Source organism: Platichthys flesus, chromosome 10, assembly GCF_949316205.1.
Source record: "Platichthys flesus chromosome 10, fPlaFle2.1, whole genome shotgun sequence".
Taxonomy (NCBI): Eukaryota; Metazoa; Chordata; class Actinopteri; order Pleuronectiformes; family Pleuronectidae; genus Platichthys; species Platichthys flesus.
Window position 1 is genome coordinate 14,377,117 of NC_084954.1, and position 18,681 is coordinate 14,395,797.

General features: G+C 44.6%; 2 protein-coding genes across 2 annotated transcripts in view; both read left to right on the top strand.

The window, feature by feature from the left end:
• LOC133962054 (ryanodine receptor 3-like) overlaps positions 1 to 16,001 on the top strand; it is a 35,623-nt gene extending 19,622 nt beyond the window's left edge. The window contains exons 2-9 of the mRNA XM_062397489.1: positions 1,808 to 1,927; positions 7,408 to 7,512; positions 11,708 to 11,782; positions 12,000 to 12,078; positions 12,601 to 12,713; positions 14,621 to 14,720; positions 15,209 to 15,302; positions 15,968 to 16,001. Of these exons, the coding sequence (XP_062253473.1) occupies positions 1,808 to 1,927; positions 7,408 to 7,512; positions 11,708 to 11,782; positions 12,000 to 12,078; positions 12,601 to 12,713; positions 14,621 to 14,720; positions 15,209 to 15,302; positions 15,968 to 16,001 (720 nt within the window). The remainder of the gene's footprint in view (positions 1 to 1,807; positions 1,928 to 7,407; positions 7,513 to 11,707; positions 11,783 to 11,999; positions 12,079 to 12,600; positions 12,714 to 14,620; positions 14,721 to 15,208; positions 15,303 to 15,967) is intronic.
• Positions 16,002 to 17,497: 1,496 nt separating this feature from the next.
• The window catches only part of LOC133962055 (ryanodine receptor 3-like), a 31,138-nt gene continuing 29,954 nt past the window's right edge, over positions 17,498 to 18,681 (top strand). The window contains exons 1-3 of the mRNA XM_062397490.1: positions 17,498 to 17,536; positions 17,800 to 17,964; positions 18,353 to 18,474. Coding sequence (XP_062253474.1) covers positions 17,498 to 17,536; positions 17,800 to 17,964; positions 18,353 to 18,474 — 326 coding nt within the window. The remainder of the gene's footprint in view (positions 17,537 to 17,799; positions 17,965 to 18,352; positions 18,475 to 18,681) is intronic.

Below are 18,681 nucleotides of genomic sequence, written 5' to 3' on the forward strand. Positions count from 1 at the left end.
TCACAGACATCAAATAAATAAATAAAGAAAACATCTGTAACCCCCCCCCCCCCCCGTAATAAATGCATGCAGATGCTCCTCATCTGTCCTGCCCCCCCTCTCTACCTCACTGGCATCATGCTGCGCTGTAATTGAGTGCTTTACTGTAACTACAGCTACTACTGCTGCTGCACTCTGCTCTCAGCACTATCCCTTCTCACATTAAATAATGCAGCTATAGCCATTGTGCAGAAGCCCCCCCCAACATTCCCCCACGTCCCACAGCAGCCCGTATCAGCAGATTTCCGCTCGCTCCGCTATCGCAGAGAGTAACTATGTCCAGTTCAGCGTTTGCTTGGCCAACGCTATAAACGCAATCAACCCATTTACAAAACGGCAGCATGAGATATTTGTTTTCTGATGCTGCAACCCCCCCCCCTTTAAAAAAGGGGCAGTCTGCAGACACACTCCAGTAGTTACGACACCTGCTTTTGCTGATGTGTGTGTTTGCTACAGTTGTACAGTACCCACCATCTCTCATCTGCATTAAAGATTCAAACCATTTACTTATTAATGCTTTATAAGTTTTCAACGTAAACACATGAAGAGCTGTGGAAAACGCTGACACTTATCACTGATGAAACGCTTCACTTAGAAAGACTTTCAGTAATAGGCCGTAGATGGAAAGATACATACAGTCAAAACGTATATGCAAATGCCTCTCACACATATTTTTCTAATGCAGCATCAAAGCCGTCTTAATTCCTCAGTTCGGCCATGGATCGTCTGTTTGATCGTTGGGAACCCCCCCCCCCCCCCCCCCCCCACACACACACACACACAGACACACACCCCGGTTAGCTGAGCAGAGAATAAACAAGAGAACATGAATAAGAAGGGAAGAATATGTTTGTTTTCAGAATTAACTCTCTGTGGTGTACTTGCCTATTTGGTTTTATATTCCTTATTAAAGCGTGTGTTTTTATTGTTGGTTTACTGAGTCTTGTGAAGATTTTGATGGGGCATTTATTCTCAGTGATTCGGTGTCTTGCTCAAGACGCTCCAGCAAAGCCACCGCAACAAACTAAATTATTTAAAATGCACTGCTTGTTTTGAGAGATAAAGAAGCCGGTTATCATTGCAGCTACGCCAAAGATTTCTTTAAAATGTGAAAAAAATGTATGCAGCATGACTGAACAATATGGCGTTTTGTGGGTGATACAATCAAATACGTACAACACATCCAAATCCCACAACACAATGGAAGCGTTTCCAGGGACAGTAAAAACTAATGAACACGGTTGGCTTGTTGTTGCCATGGTTACTAGTTGCTGTGCCTCAGTGTTGTTGAACAATGAGATAAATGCTTAACGCTTTGTGTATTTGTTTTTTGTGTGAGTATTTGTTTTTGCTGTGAGTATTTGGACATGTGGCGCAAGTCTTTGGACATGTGGCAAATATTTGGATGCGTTGTGAGTACTTGGCCATCTACCAAGTATTTTGTTGTATTAACTGTTTGCTTTTTTTTTTTTTTTTTTTTTTACATTTGCCGTGCACGTGTTGTCGAATTGATAAAAATGTTTCCTACATTTGCTATTTTGTGTCTATTTGCATGTGTTTTCTTAAACTGCAGTGTGTTTAGCTCTCAGGGACACCATTGATTCTGCTTCAGGGACCTCACATTGGTTGAACTGTATTCAAATCATGATATTTGGAAGTAGAATGTGGATGAGCATGTACCTGTGGGTGAATTGAGGTTCTTTCAGCAATTGACGCGCACACTCACATGCACAGACACAAAGGCTGAAGTCCGTTTTTGTCTTGACAGGATGACGAAGTGGTGCTCCAGTGCGTGGCCTGCATCCAGAAGGAGAACCGCAAGCTCTGCCTGGCAGCTGAGGGTCTGGGAAACCGGCTGTGTTATCTGGAGCCCACATCTGAGGCAAAGGTAGGCACACAGACTCCACCGCTGAAGCCTTTGATTCTCTCTGGGAAAAAAAAACTATCGGAGATGCATGCTGTTGGCGTGGGAAGTCTCTGCTCTGCTCCTTGATCAAAAATCAACCGCTTAATTTGAGGGAAGTTTGTTTTAGCGTTAGTTACGTAATGCACTTTATTTCCGCTCCACACGTGCACACACCGCCCGTGATATACTCAACAAAAGTCACATGAAGAAATTTGCAGAGAAGTCAACCCAATGAAAGGATGCAACCGCTCAGGCGAGAACTCCACGGAAACCAACCATCCATTTAGTTCATCCCTGTTTGGGTCCAGCAGAGATTCAGTGAAGCAGAGCGGAGACGCACAGAAAGGCAGATCAGCACATCATGAGAGCAGGAGCAACAGCTCGCATCAACCGATGTCTCTTCCTGAGCGTTTCTTGTTTCAGGGACAACTCCGTCGGCCCCGCCGTCAGATGATTACTCCCTGAAATCCAGCCATTGCATTTGTCTGATGGATCGTTTTCTAAACAGTCGTTGGCTGTAATTGCAGACAGCTTTATTGCAGCATGGCCGTAGCTGTGGACACATTTGCTTGTTTTTGCTTCTCTGTGCAAAGTTTTAATGACTTAAATTGAGTTGCTTGGCTGTGTAATGAGCAGATTGCCACACATGCAGGTTTGGAAGCACATCCCGAACCCTTTTTCCCCCTTTTTTGTCTGCGAGTGATCAAACTATCAGGCAGACTTATATAAATGATAAGTGGCTGTTGGAGGGAATCAGATCAATTCCGAGATACTCTCACCTTTCACTGGCCCCTGTTGCTCTGCTGCTAATTCATTTTTTTCCCTGCTGCAACACCTTTTAAAAAGCAGGTCTAATGGCCTTTTTTCGGAATGAATTGTCTCTTAATCATCACGTCTCAATCATAATCCCTTACTATCACTTGGGATTAATTTTTCTCAAGCTATGACAGCAGGTAGATGTAGGGTAAGACACATACGTATATACCTGCTTTACACCAAAATTAGCGAGAAAAAGGCTAGTAGATATTGATGCTTGGAGGTCAATGGTCAAGGTCCCAGTGGCCTGAGGTCCGTGTAAATGTGATGAATAAGGACTGCTCACTGATTAACTCGTTAGATTTCGGTTGTCAAAGATCAAGGTCACAGTGGCCTTAACAACATGTTTTGGGCCTCTTGAATGTGAGATCTCAAGACTGCTTCAGGGAAATTCCTTTTACTTTTGATCAGTTGTGACTTGGACACAGATTTTCTGAAAGTGATTACGTTTCATCAATGGTCACAGTGACCTAATACAGCACTGGTTGGCAGAGGCATACAACGGCAGAGCGATAATTCTTGTTTCCCTCATGTTCGACATTCCGAATGCATAAAACATTGAAGCACCCTCCCTCTCCGCTATCTTGGCGAATTCGTACATTCACACGGGCGTCTTGTTTACATCACTGCCAATCGGAGACGCACTAAAATCTGTATCCACTCCAGAGTCATTTGGGGTTGAATACTGATTGTACCCATTTCCATTGCAGACGGACGCTAGTTGTTAATGGCTGTTAGTTATCAATATATATGGTTTAGAGGGACAATTTGAGAAGGCTCAACGCAATAGCACAAATGATGTTCCTCTGTTTTTATATGCAAGCGAAGATCCATTTCAACAACCCCCTCCTGCTCTCCAGCATCTAGAGTACTGTATATGTGTCTGTGGTGGGGGTGGGGTGGGTATTTGGCGCAGAGGGAGTTGAGGCTTGCGCCCCATATTGGATGGTAATTATACCTGACAGGTGTGATGGATGCTCTCGCCGTCTGGCACTTTGTCTTCATTGCCTGCCGTTTTTATGAAAAGGCGTCACCGCACCTTTGGGATCAACGACAGCGACCTGGATAAAGCCCAAGATGGCAATTTAGAAGCGCGCCGGACAACTGGGCGCCTCGGTGAACTACTAGTAATGGGGCACGGAACCAGGACAACAGGATGGGGTTGATTTAAAGTGTGCACAGTTTAAATGGCAACATCAATCAGCCCGTGAGAAGCTGGTTGATTGTGATATACGACCAGCAACTCTCGGCTGTGAGTGACTCAATGTTATGACCATTGCAGGATAGATGTCCACTTTCCATAATTGCGCATTTTTTTAATGTTTGCACAGTATATGAATTCAGAAATTAGTTGTGGCCAAATGAAATGTTCACATTGTTTGTGTTTTACTTCCCTTCTTTATCTTTTCAGTTTGAGCGGCTCTTCCAATTAAACTTTAAAAAGAAGGAGCCTCAACTTTTAGACCCATGTGTCTGTGGAGACAGAAATAGAGAGATGATCCATCCTTACCCATCATCCGGTGACGCTCTTCCCTTCACCAGACGATTGGTCGTAAACCAAACGTCAGGCCACAGCCAAGCTGCTCTTAAGCTGTCTCCCTGCCTTGCCTTGCAAGAGGACATCCTGACAGGGCTGGGTACTCATTATCCCCTCCAGCTCTTCTAGACTCTTCATTTCACTTCCCTTCTCTCTCAAAGGAGCTCCCCATCCCACCTAACTGTTACAGTCCTGCTCCTGGAGGGAGCAAAGGTCAGCTGTTAGTCACCCGGAAAGATGCGGGCAGGCGGGGGTGGATAGCTTCCCACAGGATCCTTTATTATGATTTCTCTACAGTGTCACTGCTTGAGAGGAGGCTAGGTAGTGAAGAGGCATCCTCATGATGCTGCGACACGATTATACTGAATACGCACTGACAGAGAGAAGGATGTACAGGTGTGAGTAGTTTTATATTTTGGAAATAACTAGATTTTTTCCCTCAAAAAAATGAGACATGTAGTCTCATAAATTTTTGTTAATATGAAAATATTGATTAGTGGAGCCAGGTACCAATCTTCTCATTTAAAGGTTCAGTGTGTAGAATTAAGTGACATCTACTGGTGAAGTTGCATGTTGCAGCTGGATGCCCCTCACCTCACTCTCACCCTGAAAACTAAAGAGAACCCGTGGTTACCTTCAATCAGCCTTCAAAAGGTGTTTAAGCTGGTAGCCTCCGAAGGGAGGATCCGCTCCTACTAGTGAAAATATTACTAGGATTATACCTGCCAATAGATTCCTTCCACCTGAATCTTACACACTGGACCTTTATGTCTTGGCGAGTTTGCAATTACAAATAAAATGTCAACCCATTTTGTTTAGTTCATTTAAGAGCATTATTTTTGCAGGTTTGGACACATTTAGGATTTAAACCATTACAGCTGATATCACTACAGCGGTTTTCATACATGAACTCTGGAACATTGGATAAGGACATTTTCTGGAGTTTGTCCTTTGACATATAATGAACGCAGCGGAAGATTGTCCGAGTTAGATGCGTTAGCAACAACAGAAAAATGTCTGGAACATTCAGGCGAGGATCGGTGCATGAGTAGAGCATGTAGAAGACAGGATATAACACAAATCCCTTTGCGGAAAGCACAGTGGTTTTGTTTACTGCACATTGGCCATTATCCCTTAAAGGGCATGAATCTCACTGTCTTTCCAAGTGGACATTTTGTCTTATTCTTCTCAGTGCACTGCACATGTTTGTCATCGTCAGATTTTTGGATTCATCATGTTTCGCTTGTTAAAAACCTCTGGACACTTTCCTGATTTATTCTCTCATGGGCTCACTCTGACATTTCCTGTATATTTTACTCAAAGGCTGGCAAGTACAGTACAGGAGAACAGCAGTAGCAGCTAACTTGGACTTTTGGGTTCTCACACACAGCCCCTCCACAAAATTCGAGTAAAATGTCTGGAGTTTAGTGCCTGTTTGAAGAAGCTGAAATGATCTTGGCATCTGGGAGGGTTTCTCTTGTCTGCAATCCTGTGCATTAGATATGAATCTATTTTGGACAATCACACACTGTGTTGTGTGAAGTTTGCAAATGAGGTTATTACCTGTGTAAATAGTCCAGTTGAGGGGAAGTTGGGCTATTCAGTAAGGAGGCCATGGGAGGTTGTCTAGGTTGGTATAATTTATCTTGCAGCCATAGAGTGTATCACTGCTTCCCTCATTCTGTCAGTGACGGTCCCCTATCCTCCCTTGTACTGTCCGCCCCTGCCCTGGTTTAGGGAGATTATTTGGCATCTTAATTTTTCTAAATAGTGCCCTCTCCACGTCGGGGCTCACCTGAGCACAGACTGACCTGAGAGCACTTGATCTGTTCATAAATTGCCTTTTAATGAAAATCGCCCACTTGATGGAAACTAACTTGGTTCAAGTGCGGTGGAAAGAGCTGCAGTCAGCATGAAATTTAGGAGTCGGCATCTAATCAGAATATCCCTGTAGATTTAGGGAGCAGTTTTTAATTTTCCAGTTTAATGTGGAGGCTTTGCACGCATTGCAATAAGTTCTCTGCCCATGTTGTTAAACCCATTCAAACAAAATGGACATCACTGCTGTGATCGTTACGGTGCTTTGGTTAGAGATAAAGGGATCACCGTCGGTCAACGTACAGAGGGATTGTTTTCTAAGAGGCAGCTGCTGTGAAATGTTAATTGTGAAATGTTAAGTGTTGATTCCCACTTTAGTTGACTTCACCACTTCATGTGTACCACACAAGCCCCACTGTGAATCATTATTAACTAGCTGTGTTTAGTATATAACCACAGTTTTTTTATTGCTGTTGCATAACTTCAACAGGTACATTTTGGAAAAAGTATTCTTTTTTTGTGACAAGAGGTCAGTGACAAGACACATTCTAATGTCTGTGTAGTAAATATGAATTTACCACCAGCGGGAGATAGCTTAGCGTAGCTAACAAAACATGTTGAATGATCGTCTTTAAATGTAGAAATAACTTGTTTGCCGCACTTTGTGCTTTGATGCTCTGCTTCAATTTACATTAAACGACACGTTGGGCTGTTCCTGCTGCTTCCGCTCCTCTCATCTCCTCTGCCACTAGTGCAATGCATGATGGTAGATATTGCTCGGTTACTCGCTTGTGGTACTTTTCATGATGCATTGTGGGTAACAATGAGTGCACTATATAGGGTAATAAAACTTCCCTAGACACCACTATACGAATTCAGTATAGGGAGACTATATAATGATTAGTGAGTGATTAGTGGCTTAAAGGACAGCATGAGATAATGCTTCAAAGGTTTTATTTTTCACAAATGAATAGAATACAAATATATTGACTTTGTGTTTTTTCCTGTAATGCAGTGGAAATTATGTATAGAATTCTTTCTAAGTTTCTATCTAAACTAGCGCTGAGTGAGAGACGGGATTTATGCTTTGCTCTCGTCTTCTGATTGAGGCTGAGAAGACAGTTGCATTTTTATAGGCTTTAAAAATGTGCCCGATTCAGCTTGAAACCATTACATTTAAGACACAGAGGAGCATTAGACGTTAATTAAATAAAGCCTTAGAAATTCCTTCTGTGGGAACTTTCTGCTTAGTTGATATTTAATTGGAGGCCCGCTCATCTGTTTGTTGCAGTATGTTCCTCCAGACCTGTGCATCTGCACCTTTGTGCTGGAGCAGTCTCTGTCGGTGCGGGCCCTGCAGGAGATGCTGGCGAAGAGCGGACAGAACAGTGAAGGGGTGAGTGATGGCGCACACACATGCTAACACACGCACACGGATAAGAAACACAATCCACACTCTTCATACAGCCATTCCCTGAGTGTATGTACTGAATGTTCATGTGTGAATCAGCTCCATTGAATATTTTGAACTTGCTCAGCGAGATCCATGGTGAACGTAGTTGTTTCTCAACTTTTTGCCCATTTGATCATCATCAAGCCTCGAAGAAAAAAACGACATGGTTTCAGCCGGAAAGTTCACAAGCAAAGAAAAAAGCCGAAAGAATTGTTTTTGAAACAATAAAAGTAAATAGGCGTGTGCGGTGGAGAGAATGTGCACATGTTATGAATACAGAGTGTCTGAATTTGTAATCAACACTCATTCATCACTGTATTTTCTGCTCCTGATGTTGTTTTAGTTGTCTTCTTGCAAGTGTGTTTCCCTCTCTCTCTCTCTCTCTCTCTCTCTCTCTCTCTCTCTCTCTCTCTCTCTCTCTCTCTCTCTCTCTCTCTCTCTCTCTCTCTCTCTCTCTCTCTCTCTCTCTCTCGTTCCTGTGACAGATGTGTAATTCTTCCATCTTTACCTTCTATTTTCTGTGTATAATCTCCATCTCCCGCATGATAGACACGTGGCCCGGATCGATGGGTATGTTCGTCACTCAGACCATTTCCCCGTCACTCCCGATGCATGACGCAGTAGATTAGTCACAATACCTCTCCCCTCGACTCGTTCGTCTGTTCTCATGCTCTGTGGCCTTCTTTGTCCCGTCTACTACAACACGTCATCGCTCAACATTTGTCTTTACATCTGAAATTGTTCGAAATCCTGAGTTATGCAAACGTCAGTGTTTTGAAATAACAAATGGCGGTATAGATTTCCTCTGAACTCTGGGGTGAGTAGATTGTGGTTGAGCTCCTGCTGAGCCGACAGAGACAAATAGAGTTTGGTATGGACTTTCCAATAAGGTTTTCCCACAGATATCAGCGCTCACACATCTCACCCTCCACTGCTGGAGAAGTGGAGCGGCACCGATGCTGGATTAGCGTCAGATTAACATTAGTAGCGTCCTCGGATGATTCAGATGGATGTTCGTTGCAGTTTCATTTGTTTCACCCCCGCTCATAAGATAGCTCTCATTTTACATTACATTACATTACATTACATTACATGTCATTTAGCTGACGCTTTTATCCAAAGCGACTTACATTTTTAGAACACTCATCATTTTATGAGGGGCCATCTAGGGGTTCAGTATCTTGCCAAGGACACTTAGGCATGCAGATGGGATGCAGATGGGATAGAGTGGGATTCGAACCGGCAACCTTCTTGTTGCAGAGCACCCGCTCTATCCCCTAGGCCACGCTCTCCCGTTTGTCGCAGCATCTTCTTCTCCTGATATTTTTACTGTATTCTATGGGATACATTGAGATGATGCAAACAGCGGAGACCAAGAGTCCTGCAATAAGACAGAAATTGATCACGATAAATTTCGTTAGAAAGAATGACTTGGAGTCTTTCTTGCTTTTTGCCACTTCACCTTTTAAATCCACAATTTCCATAAATCTACAGTTCTTAGGGCTCATATTCATCGACTCGTCGTCTGAGGTAAGTGGATGTGTCAGAGCTGGAGCCGAAACCTTCTCTGCAGAAGAATGACGGGAAGTTAAGTCCATTGGTTCCACCGCCGTTGCCGGGGATGTAGGTGCTAGACAGCAGGGAATTATGAGCCGCAGCAGAGAACAAGGGTGCTCAAAGCATTAAATCCTAAATTCAAGCTCAAATGGACATATTAAACCGTCGAGCCACACTCCTCTTGCATCAACACCTTTTTAAGGTCATAACATCAGACTTAAAGTCATTCTAAAATTAAATGGCGTGATATTCTTCTGCTATACCATTATAAATTCACTCTGCAAATCCCTTTTTTTTTTAAATAAAATCTACTGGATATATCACTGCATTGTTTGTCCAGGTACAGTGAAGGTTCATAGACCATTTATTTTTAACGTTAATAAACACATTGGTTCCGATGGTTTCTTTTCCTTTTTTCTGCCCAAAGACCTCAGACACTATTCACTGGCTTGCATTGGCCATTTTAACTGTGTTCCTCCAGTGCCTTCTCACCGCTCACGTTTATTTGTTTTTCGATATCGTGTGCCTATTCATCATTCGTCGCCTGCGCCGAAATGTCACTGGAGGAAGCGCCATTAAAGGGGAAATGGAGGTTGAAAATGTCTCGGCCGAGTCGCCGAAATCAATACGTCATTGAACAGACGGGCTTATCAATAGACGGTGGCTGGAGGAAAGCTCTGCTGTTTCAGCCAGAAGGCACAGGTAGCGCGGATGGGACCTGCGAGGACGGCACGCTAACAGCCTCTGCAAATGCCAAACCCCACTTAGCTCTGTATCGTCGAGCTTAAACATGTCGTCGCCTCATACAGAGTGCACTGACCCGTTTGATTCGGGGTTGACTGGTCAAAAGGGCGAATGATGAAATCAGTCGGTCCGAGAGGCGGAGCTGCTCTGACGACCTCTGCCGTGCTCCTCTGCCGTCACTGTCACCTCTTTGTCTTTTAGCTCGGTGTCGGCCTGTGGCTCTTCTTAGTATTTTATTGAGAGAAGCCACAACACTGCAGCCACACACACACACACACACACACACACACACACACACACACATACACTTAACCCAATGCAGGGCTCGCACACCAGGTGGCTGCGTCCTGCTAAATGTCACGTCTTTAAGCTGTTGTCACTTGTGGTCACCAGCCTACAGCCCGTTTCTTCCCTTTTCAATTCTTTGTTCCAACCGTCCTTCTCCTTCATGGTTCGATGAATCCGGGCTAATGCTGTTTACAGTACAGCTGAAGGTGTATCGAATTTAGTTTCTCCACATGTAGAGGAATCCTTCCCCACTGATGTGAGCCACAGCTTTACCCTCGCTGTGCTCCATCTGTGTGAGGCACCGCTCAGCCACAGGATAAGGGAGCGAGCCGGGGACCGGAGTTTATTGGTTGTGGTGTTGACTGCAGCTGGATGTGCCTCGCCGCATTAAGCTCAGTACCTCAGCCAGCATACAGCAGTCGCCAGCAGCACAGAAGAAACCCAGAAGCCGGTGCTGCAGTCTGCACGACACAACTGCATCAAATCACAGGCCGGCTATTGTCCCGGCAGCCAATCGAGAAGGGAGGGAGAGAGAGGGGGAGAGAGAGAGAGAGAGAGAGAGAGAGAGGGGACAGAGAGGCTGTGTATATGGTGGAGCCTCTGCCATGATTCATGTGTCTCTTTGAAGGTACATGACTATCATTTTGGACAAATCTACAAAATGGACTTTGCTTTGTAACGTGCGTATCATTAGCATACTGCCGTGCTTGTAGGTTCAGTTTACCGTGACATTTTTATGGTTAAACTTGGCTTTTTGGCATTGTTTCAGGGAGGATTTCTGGATCTCGTGCCAGTAGCCTTGCTTTGTAAAATGCCAAAAAGTGGCAGTCAATTTGTTTTCCATGTATGCTCCTTGGAGGGTTATGATTTTTACAGTTCAATGATGTGGCAGAGGCAAGACGGTTTAGGAGAACAACAATAGTTCTTTCTGAATAACGACACTCTTTCTTACCTTAATGCTTCCTAGAGGCTCATAAGGAAGGTGAGTAACTTGGGAGATGCTTACCGAAGGAAAAACAACAAAAACTCCTCTTTATACCCCTCGCATCTCTACCAACAGACATTTAATCCCCCCCTCCTGCATCTTAACCCTAAACCCCATAAGCGGCGGAGTCATTCCCTGCTAATGTTGACATTGCATCGGAGACTGACAGTAGCTGTGCATCCTTCCCACATTCCTCTAGTGGGAGTGCAGGAAAGATGACCCCGTATCCTGTTTCGCTCAGGGATACAGGTGCCAGAAACACCATCTCCTACCACAGGTCAGATTGCATGTCTTCACTGACGAGATGGAGTCTCAAACCCTTTCCCAGGAGACATGCGCACCCCCCTCCACCCCCCCCCCCCCCCCCCATCTCCCAGCTCGAGGCCGTCGCTGTCGGCAGGGTGACATCAACCCTCGCTGAGGTCAACGTCCGGTGCCAGAGGTCGGGTGTAGATCGAAGCACTTGGAGGCAGACCACTGGGGCTCTGCTGCTCGGAGCCTGAGCCGACATGTGACCTCTCATTTGCCTTTTGTTTTTCCTGCGTTTGACGAATCTCTCTCTAGGCGGCGCAGAGTGGCGGACACAAGACTCTCCTGTACGGCCATGCCATCCTCCTGCGCCATTCCTTCAGCTCTATGGTAAGAGCTGAAACCCATCAGTGTCATGAAAAAGAAAATCATGGCACAATATCACAGTAGCTTGACAAAAAGATCCCTATATGACAGTCACATTAAAAGCAGCGTGTGAGCAAGGTCACCTGCTTGGAGCGCGCACATGCGTGTGTGTGTGTTTGTGTGTGTGTGTGTGTGTCTGACAGCTCTGTCTCATGTGGTTTGATGTGTGTGTTGACCACAGTACCTGGCCTGTTTGAAGACATCAAGGTCCCAGACGGATAAGCTGTCATTTGATGTCGGCCTGCAGGAAGATTCAACAGGTAAAAGAAAAGCTCTGACACATTATGCCTTTATCCTCCTCCTTATTTCTCCCCTCTTTCCTCCTCGCTGCCTCCGCCTCTGTTCCTTTGTCTGGCTCTTTCAGTCTGTCTCTCACCCTCTCTCTCTCTATCTCCCCCTCCCTCCCTCCCTTCCTCCCTCCCTGCATCGTATTTGTTCATGACAGAATTTCACTGTGTCTATTCAGCCTCTCTGTTAATTTTCCCAGTGGAGCTCTGTCGACATACAGTGTGCTTTTTTTGTCAGTGCTGATTACATCTCTGCAGCTCGCTTGATAGTCCCGTTCAGTATCATGATTCCTGGAAATTACTTCTCATTCCTATTATTATTTATTTCATGCCTCACGGTAAATGTGCAATTGTTGCGATCGTGCTAGTTCTCATTCCAGCATCATTACCCTTATGATGAATAACGAGGATAATTAGGAAATGACATGGGGGTGTTTGTTTAAATGAAATATGGAGACAGCATATATACATGTATGTGTTTTTGTGTGCCATCAGGTGAGGCCTGTTGGTGGACAATCCACCCTGCCTCCAAACAGAGATCGGAAGGAGAGAAGGTGCGCATCGGCGATGATCTCATTCTCGTCAGCGTGTCCTCAGAGCGATACCTCGTGAGTTCAGCCATTTAAATACTGGACACCACAGCCAGTGTGTTTGCATAATGTAGAGGTCTTAGTAGGAGCGTCAAGTCTGCTTCCCCTGATGTGACAGAATTTCAGATTATCCCAATCCTGTTCCCACACACTTCACGCTCCCCGTGACCCCAGGAGTCCTTCTGTCAGAGGCAACAACCGTTTCCTTCTGGATGCCGATACTACTGCTCACAATAATCCATTCATCCATTCGCTCAATAATCTATACTTCTTTTCCTTTGAGGGTCCTGCCTCTCTATCGGCTGACGTCAGGCCAGATGTGGTTTAAACCATCTAAAGGTTGCTACCCATCCATCACAGGGCTTACAAACAGAGACAAACCAGGTTTACATTCATCTAAGGGCAATTTAAACCCCATACAGACATGCTATTAACATCTATCATGAATGATTCAATCACAAGTACAGGTTCAAACGCACCTATGTCCTCAATCTGTCCTGAGATCAGATCACTTGGACCGCAGTTTAAAGGTTATTTATGCTTTTCAGTGTCCATACACTGTTTTTTTTTTCTGGGCACGATGGGAACATTGATCACCTCATAGTTACTGATACTTGGTCAAATCTTTCACCACAACTGAGCACGTTCATTCATCCCCTCCTGTTGCACAGACACACACAAACATTGGCACCGGAAACATCTGTTAACCCAGACTGGATAAATACATAATTTAGTCTTCACAAGCACAAGTAACACAATTATTATAGTTGAGTGGGGAAGTGAGATCTGATCACAAGTGGCCACAGGGGACACATTCAAGACCCATTTTATTACCAGGGGTGAACAGACGTACTCAACACTGCCCCCCTATGATCGGATCTCTCAGGACAGATACTGAACCTCAAGTTGCCCCTGATGTCTGCCCACAGTGTTTGATAGAAAAAGCACAATATATAGTAGTGCTGTACGAATGTGTGTGATTAGAAAAATACTGATATACCTAACACACCGACCTGACCTTGGCCTTTACTCCTATAATACCACTCTGTCCTCTCAGCAGTGTGCTATGTAAACACTGGGAAACATGTTCCCTGTGATCCATGGATTTGGTGACAGCAGCCATGTAGTGTTCACCTCCCCCCCGGTGTGAGGGGTAAGACCAGGTGACCACGATCACCTTTCATACACTGATATCAGTATAGTGGTCTGTCACACCCTCAGTGGTATGTCACAGACTTTATAAAGGAGATATATTATGCTCATATTTAGGTTTATAATTTAAATTTTACTCATTACTTGAATAGCTTTTCATGCTGTAAAGTTAAGAAAACAAGTAATTTTTCTCAGACTGTTTATTGCTGCCTCTCAGCTTCTGTCTGAAACACTGGCTTAAGCTCCTAGTCTGCTCCGATTGGCCAGCTGGCCCACTATGTTGTGATTGGTCAGCTGCTCCCACACCATTAGGAAATGTTGGCCTCTGCTCTCTCTTTACCTGGCTCAGTTAGGGGGGGTCTCCAACTAGCATCTAGGTGTGGATTACGCAAATTGGGGGTGTTGTGATATTATGTGATATCAGAATGTTGCAGAAGAAATGTCAGGACTACCGTGGATTTTGATCTTTTTAACTTTGAAAACCTTTTACATACACAAAAAAATCTTTATAACACACTAGAGGAAAAAAAAAGAGAAAACGATAATATGTCACTTTTTAATATAATGTTATTGTGACAGGTTCATGGGGATGAATCCTTTTATTTTTTATTTGATCAACAACATTAAGACTTAATAGTAAATCAATGCAGGTAAAATTTGTCATAAATCCATTTTAATTCTCCATCTTTGACACTTAAGTTCATGCACTGTCACTTGTGTGGATGTGCACAAGTAAGTAAAAGGTGTATCCAATCTTTCCCTGTGTCCCGCAGCACTTATCCATCTCCAATGGCAACATCCAGGTGGATGCCTCCTTCATGCAAACCCTGTGGAACGTCCATCCCATCTGCTCTGGCAGCAACATAGAGGAAGGTAGAGACTTCAAACAAACTAAAACAGCCTCCGGAATGTCTTCACACATTTCCCCACTGCTTTTTTAAGTTTGCAGATTTCGGCAATCATAACGAAAAGTCAAATGCATGGGAATGAGCAAATACATTTTAACAAGGTTTCAACTTTTTTCTAGTTAGTCAATTAAAAGCCCATAAGATTCAATACAATCTCCTTTATTCTTATAATAAAAATCATTCCATTAAACTTTAAACACACATTTGATGATCTCTTGTCTTAAATGGTATATTTTTGTAGCTTTGGCTGTGCTGACCATTAATGCTTGTTGGGAGATGAAAGGGAAATGGATTTCATGAAACTACCTTAAATACAAAACTCGATAACTTTATGTTACCGAGTCATTGCTGTGATCGAGTTGTACTTTACTAGCTTTGGATAGTAGAAGAAACAATTAAAGAAATCACATGTCTCGAGTCACTCTAAATCCTCTGTCCTCCCTCCTCTGATAGGCTACCTGCTGGGTGGTCATGTGATGCGGCTGTTCCATGGACACGACGAGGTCGTGACCATCCCAGGATCCGACCAGAGTGAAGAGCGGCAAAGGTACGAAACCCAGGAAGTGTCCAACAAGCATGTTTGCATTACAGTTCTTCACGTTGCACACACAAATCTACCTCACCTGTGAGCTACCTGCAGAACAACAGCATCCACCTCACCTCATAAAAACGCCTGTGACCAGAGCAACACATGGCTCTCCAGGGAACCAAAATGGCTTCTGGGTTATTTTTATCTCTGCAGCTCACACACACTCAGCCACACACACAGTCTGTCTATTTTTAGAACAGAGCATGGCAAATACGGTGGGCGGGACTAGATAATAATTTCCAGCTTTGACTTTTCTCCTCCCGCTGTCCTTGAAATTCAGCAGAAGGAGCCTGGTTTTCAGATGTCTTACATTTTTATGGGGCAGATCAAACACACTCCAATATGTCAGGAGGGGGGTTGATGAGCGACTCCTTTTATCTTTGGACCCAGTCACCCATATCACTGATAAACCGTGTAGCTGTGAGTTATCAGGGCACACATGTCTCGGTTTGAAGGATGCTGTGCTAAAGTCTGGAGAGTACATACAATACAGCCTGTGTGTGTGTGTGTCTGTATATGTGTGTGTGTGTGTGTGTGTGTGTGTGTGTGACTGATAAGAGAACCCTCCCAGTGAATATCACCGTGACAAATGAGAGTAAACAAGTGGTGTTCTTCTAAGCCAGGATGAATGACCTTGACAGTATCAGTGGTGGCTAGACAGTTAAAGCCTCAGCAGACAGACAGACCGCCCACTCACGCTCCTCTCGCATCCCCAGGATAGTCAACTATGAGACGGGTAAAGCTGGTGCCAAGGCCAGGTCTTTGTGGAGGATGGAGCCACTCAGAATCAGGTGGGCCGTGTTTCGCGTCATCTGTTATCTGTTCCCTTCCCTCCATTTTCATTTTTCATTTTCCGTCATTCTTTTTTTTTTCACCTCACCTTTTGCTCTCTTTCTGCCGTCTTCACTTTCAATTTTTTTTCTCTCTACAGCCCTTTGTCCTTTCTCCCTCTACCCCACCTTTGATTTAATGCGGCACTGTCCCCTCTCCGTCTCCCCACTCTCTTTCTCTCTCCATCTAGTTCCATGTTTTTTTATATTTTTATCTCACACGGATGCAGCCTTTCCTTTTATCCATTTCACTAATTTGATATACGTCATATTTTCCATGTTTTTTGACATTGTTGGTTTAAAGAGAAATGATCTCATTAGAGATTCAGCTATAACCTCCGCCAAGGAGGTTATGTTTTCACCCCTGTCCATGTGTTTGTTGGTTTGTGAACATGATTACACAAAAACAACTAAATGGTTTTCCACGAAACTTGGTGGAAGGATGCGGTATGCGATAGGGAACAACCAATACAATTTTGATGCAAATCTCTATCAGGGGGCAGATCCAGGAAAATTATTTTCAGTTTTTCACCATGTTCCAAGGAAATAATTGATAGATATTGATAAATAAAAATAATGTTGCACATTAAGGGAACTGGTAACTATGAGTGTGTCAAATTTTGTGCAGCTTGATTGAATTTAATGGGACTTTTGGGTCTTGGCGGCGCCATGAGCTCTGAGTGCCTTTGAATGCCCTCCCAGTTTAATAATTATTCTACCACATGGCACGACAGATAACTAACTGCTTGTATAGATGTTTAGATCAACTAATCAGCACTAGCATTAGTATGTTTGCACGTGTGCTTCGTATTAACATGTCCGTGACCTTGAACAGCTGGAGCGGGAGCCACATCCGCTGGGGCCAGCCTTACCGGCTGCGGCACCTGACCACCGGCCACTACCTGGCGCTGACTGACGACAGGGGGTTGGTGCTGCAGGACCGGGAGAAGTCTGACACCGTCTCCACAACCTTCTGCTTCAGAGCCTCAAAGGCAAGCGCACACACACGCAGATACAGAGGCACAAACACTCAGAGAGGCACTGTATGCCCTTGACTCCTCGCTGTTCCTCAAGGTGACCTCACACCTCCATCATTAGATGCCACTGAGAAGGCGTTACGAAGGATCTCCTCTCGCCCTGCACAAATGGGCCGCCCACTATTGTCAGTCTGGAAAATCTTCACCTTCTTTTTTTTTCTCAAGGACAATGAAAATCACAAGAATTATTGGACCACCGACAGCGATGCCATAGGGGTTAATTTAGCTGATCTCGCGGAGTTGAAGTGACCGTTGAGCTGTAGTCTGTGTAATGGAGTTCTTAGATATGGCCCGAGATTGTGAGCCAATTAGTGACCCCTCCTATGTGAATTTAAAGCATATGCATTGTAGCATGTAAGTGAAGTCATTTATCATTGGACTCATGTGGATAACAGGTTGCATTTCTTCTAATAGCCGAACACACACAGTCCTATTGTGTTATACAGTCCTAAACAGCAGAGGCGGTTAACATTTGGTCAAATCTGCATGCTGTATCTCTCTAAGTGCACCTGATTGTCTTGTACCAGCGTGCTCATGCGTTTCACACTGACAGCTTTGACGTTTTCATTTCCCCCCTCCCCTGTGCAGGAGAAGCTGGAGCAGAGCCCCAAGCGGGACATCGAGGGCATGGGGGTGGCAGAGATTAAATACGGGGACTCGCTCTGCTTCATCACGCACGTGGCCACGGGACTCTGGCTCTCCTACCAGGCACCTGATGTCAAATCGGCCCGCCTGGGTCCCCTCAAGAGACGAGTGAGTGGAGATGCCCACGCCGTTCTGTCTTCTACTTAGAATGCAAAGCGTATACGGAAACAAATGAAATTAACAAATAAATGAGATTCCTGCGGGCATCTGATTATTTCCCGGGTAATGAGTTGATTGAGTTAAGATGACTGTCTATTAGTGTGTCTCTACCTCGACTAAGTGTAAAACTGGTCCCTGGGCTACCGTGGCAGAAGTTAAAGAGGTGTGGGTGCGATAATGTGGGTGGCATCGTGTCTGTAATGTCAACACAGCCAGTTAGCCTGTAGGGTCAGCACCTGTGCTCCAGACATTATGGCTCAGTGTTTGTTGATGGTGACCTTTTTTCCTAATATGTTCTGCTAACACACTCCGTTCCTCTCTGTCGTCCCCTCTCAAGGCCTGTCTACATTCTGAAGGTCACATGGATGACGGCTTGACCCTGCAGCGCTGTCAACACGAAGAGTCCCGCGCCGCACGCATCATCCGCAACACCACCCTCCTCTTCAACCGATTCATCAGGTTCGATGAATTCATCGCTGGTGCACAAATCGCCCGATTAAACTAAATTACAGTCCATGTTCGACTGTAACCACTTTATAATGGGGAATCTGCAGAAGCGCCACTCTAATGATGATAAAACAAAGAATCCCCCGGAGTCACCTCATCATCAAATTATAGCTGAGGTCTGAAAACCCGACAGCTCAAAGCCCCACAGACTCTCACGCA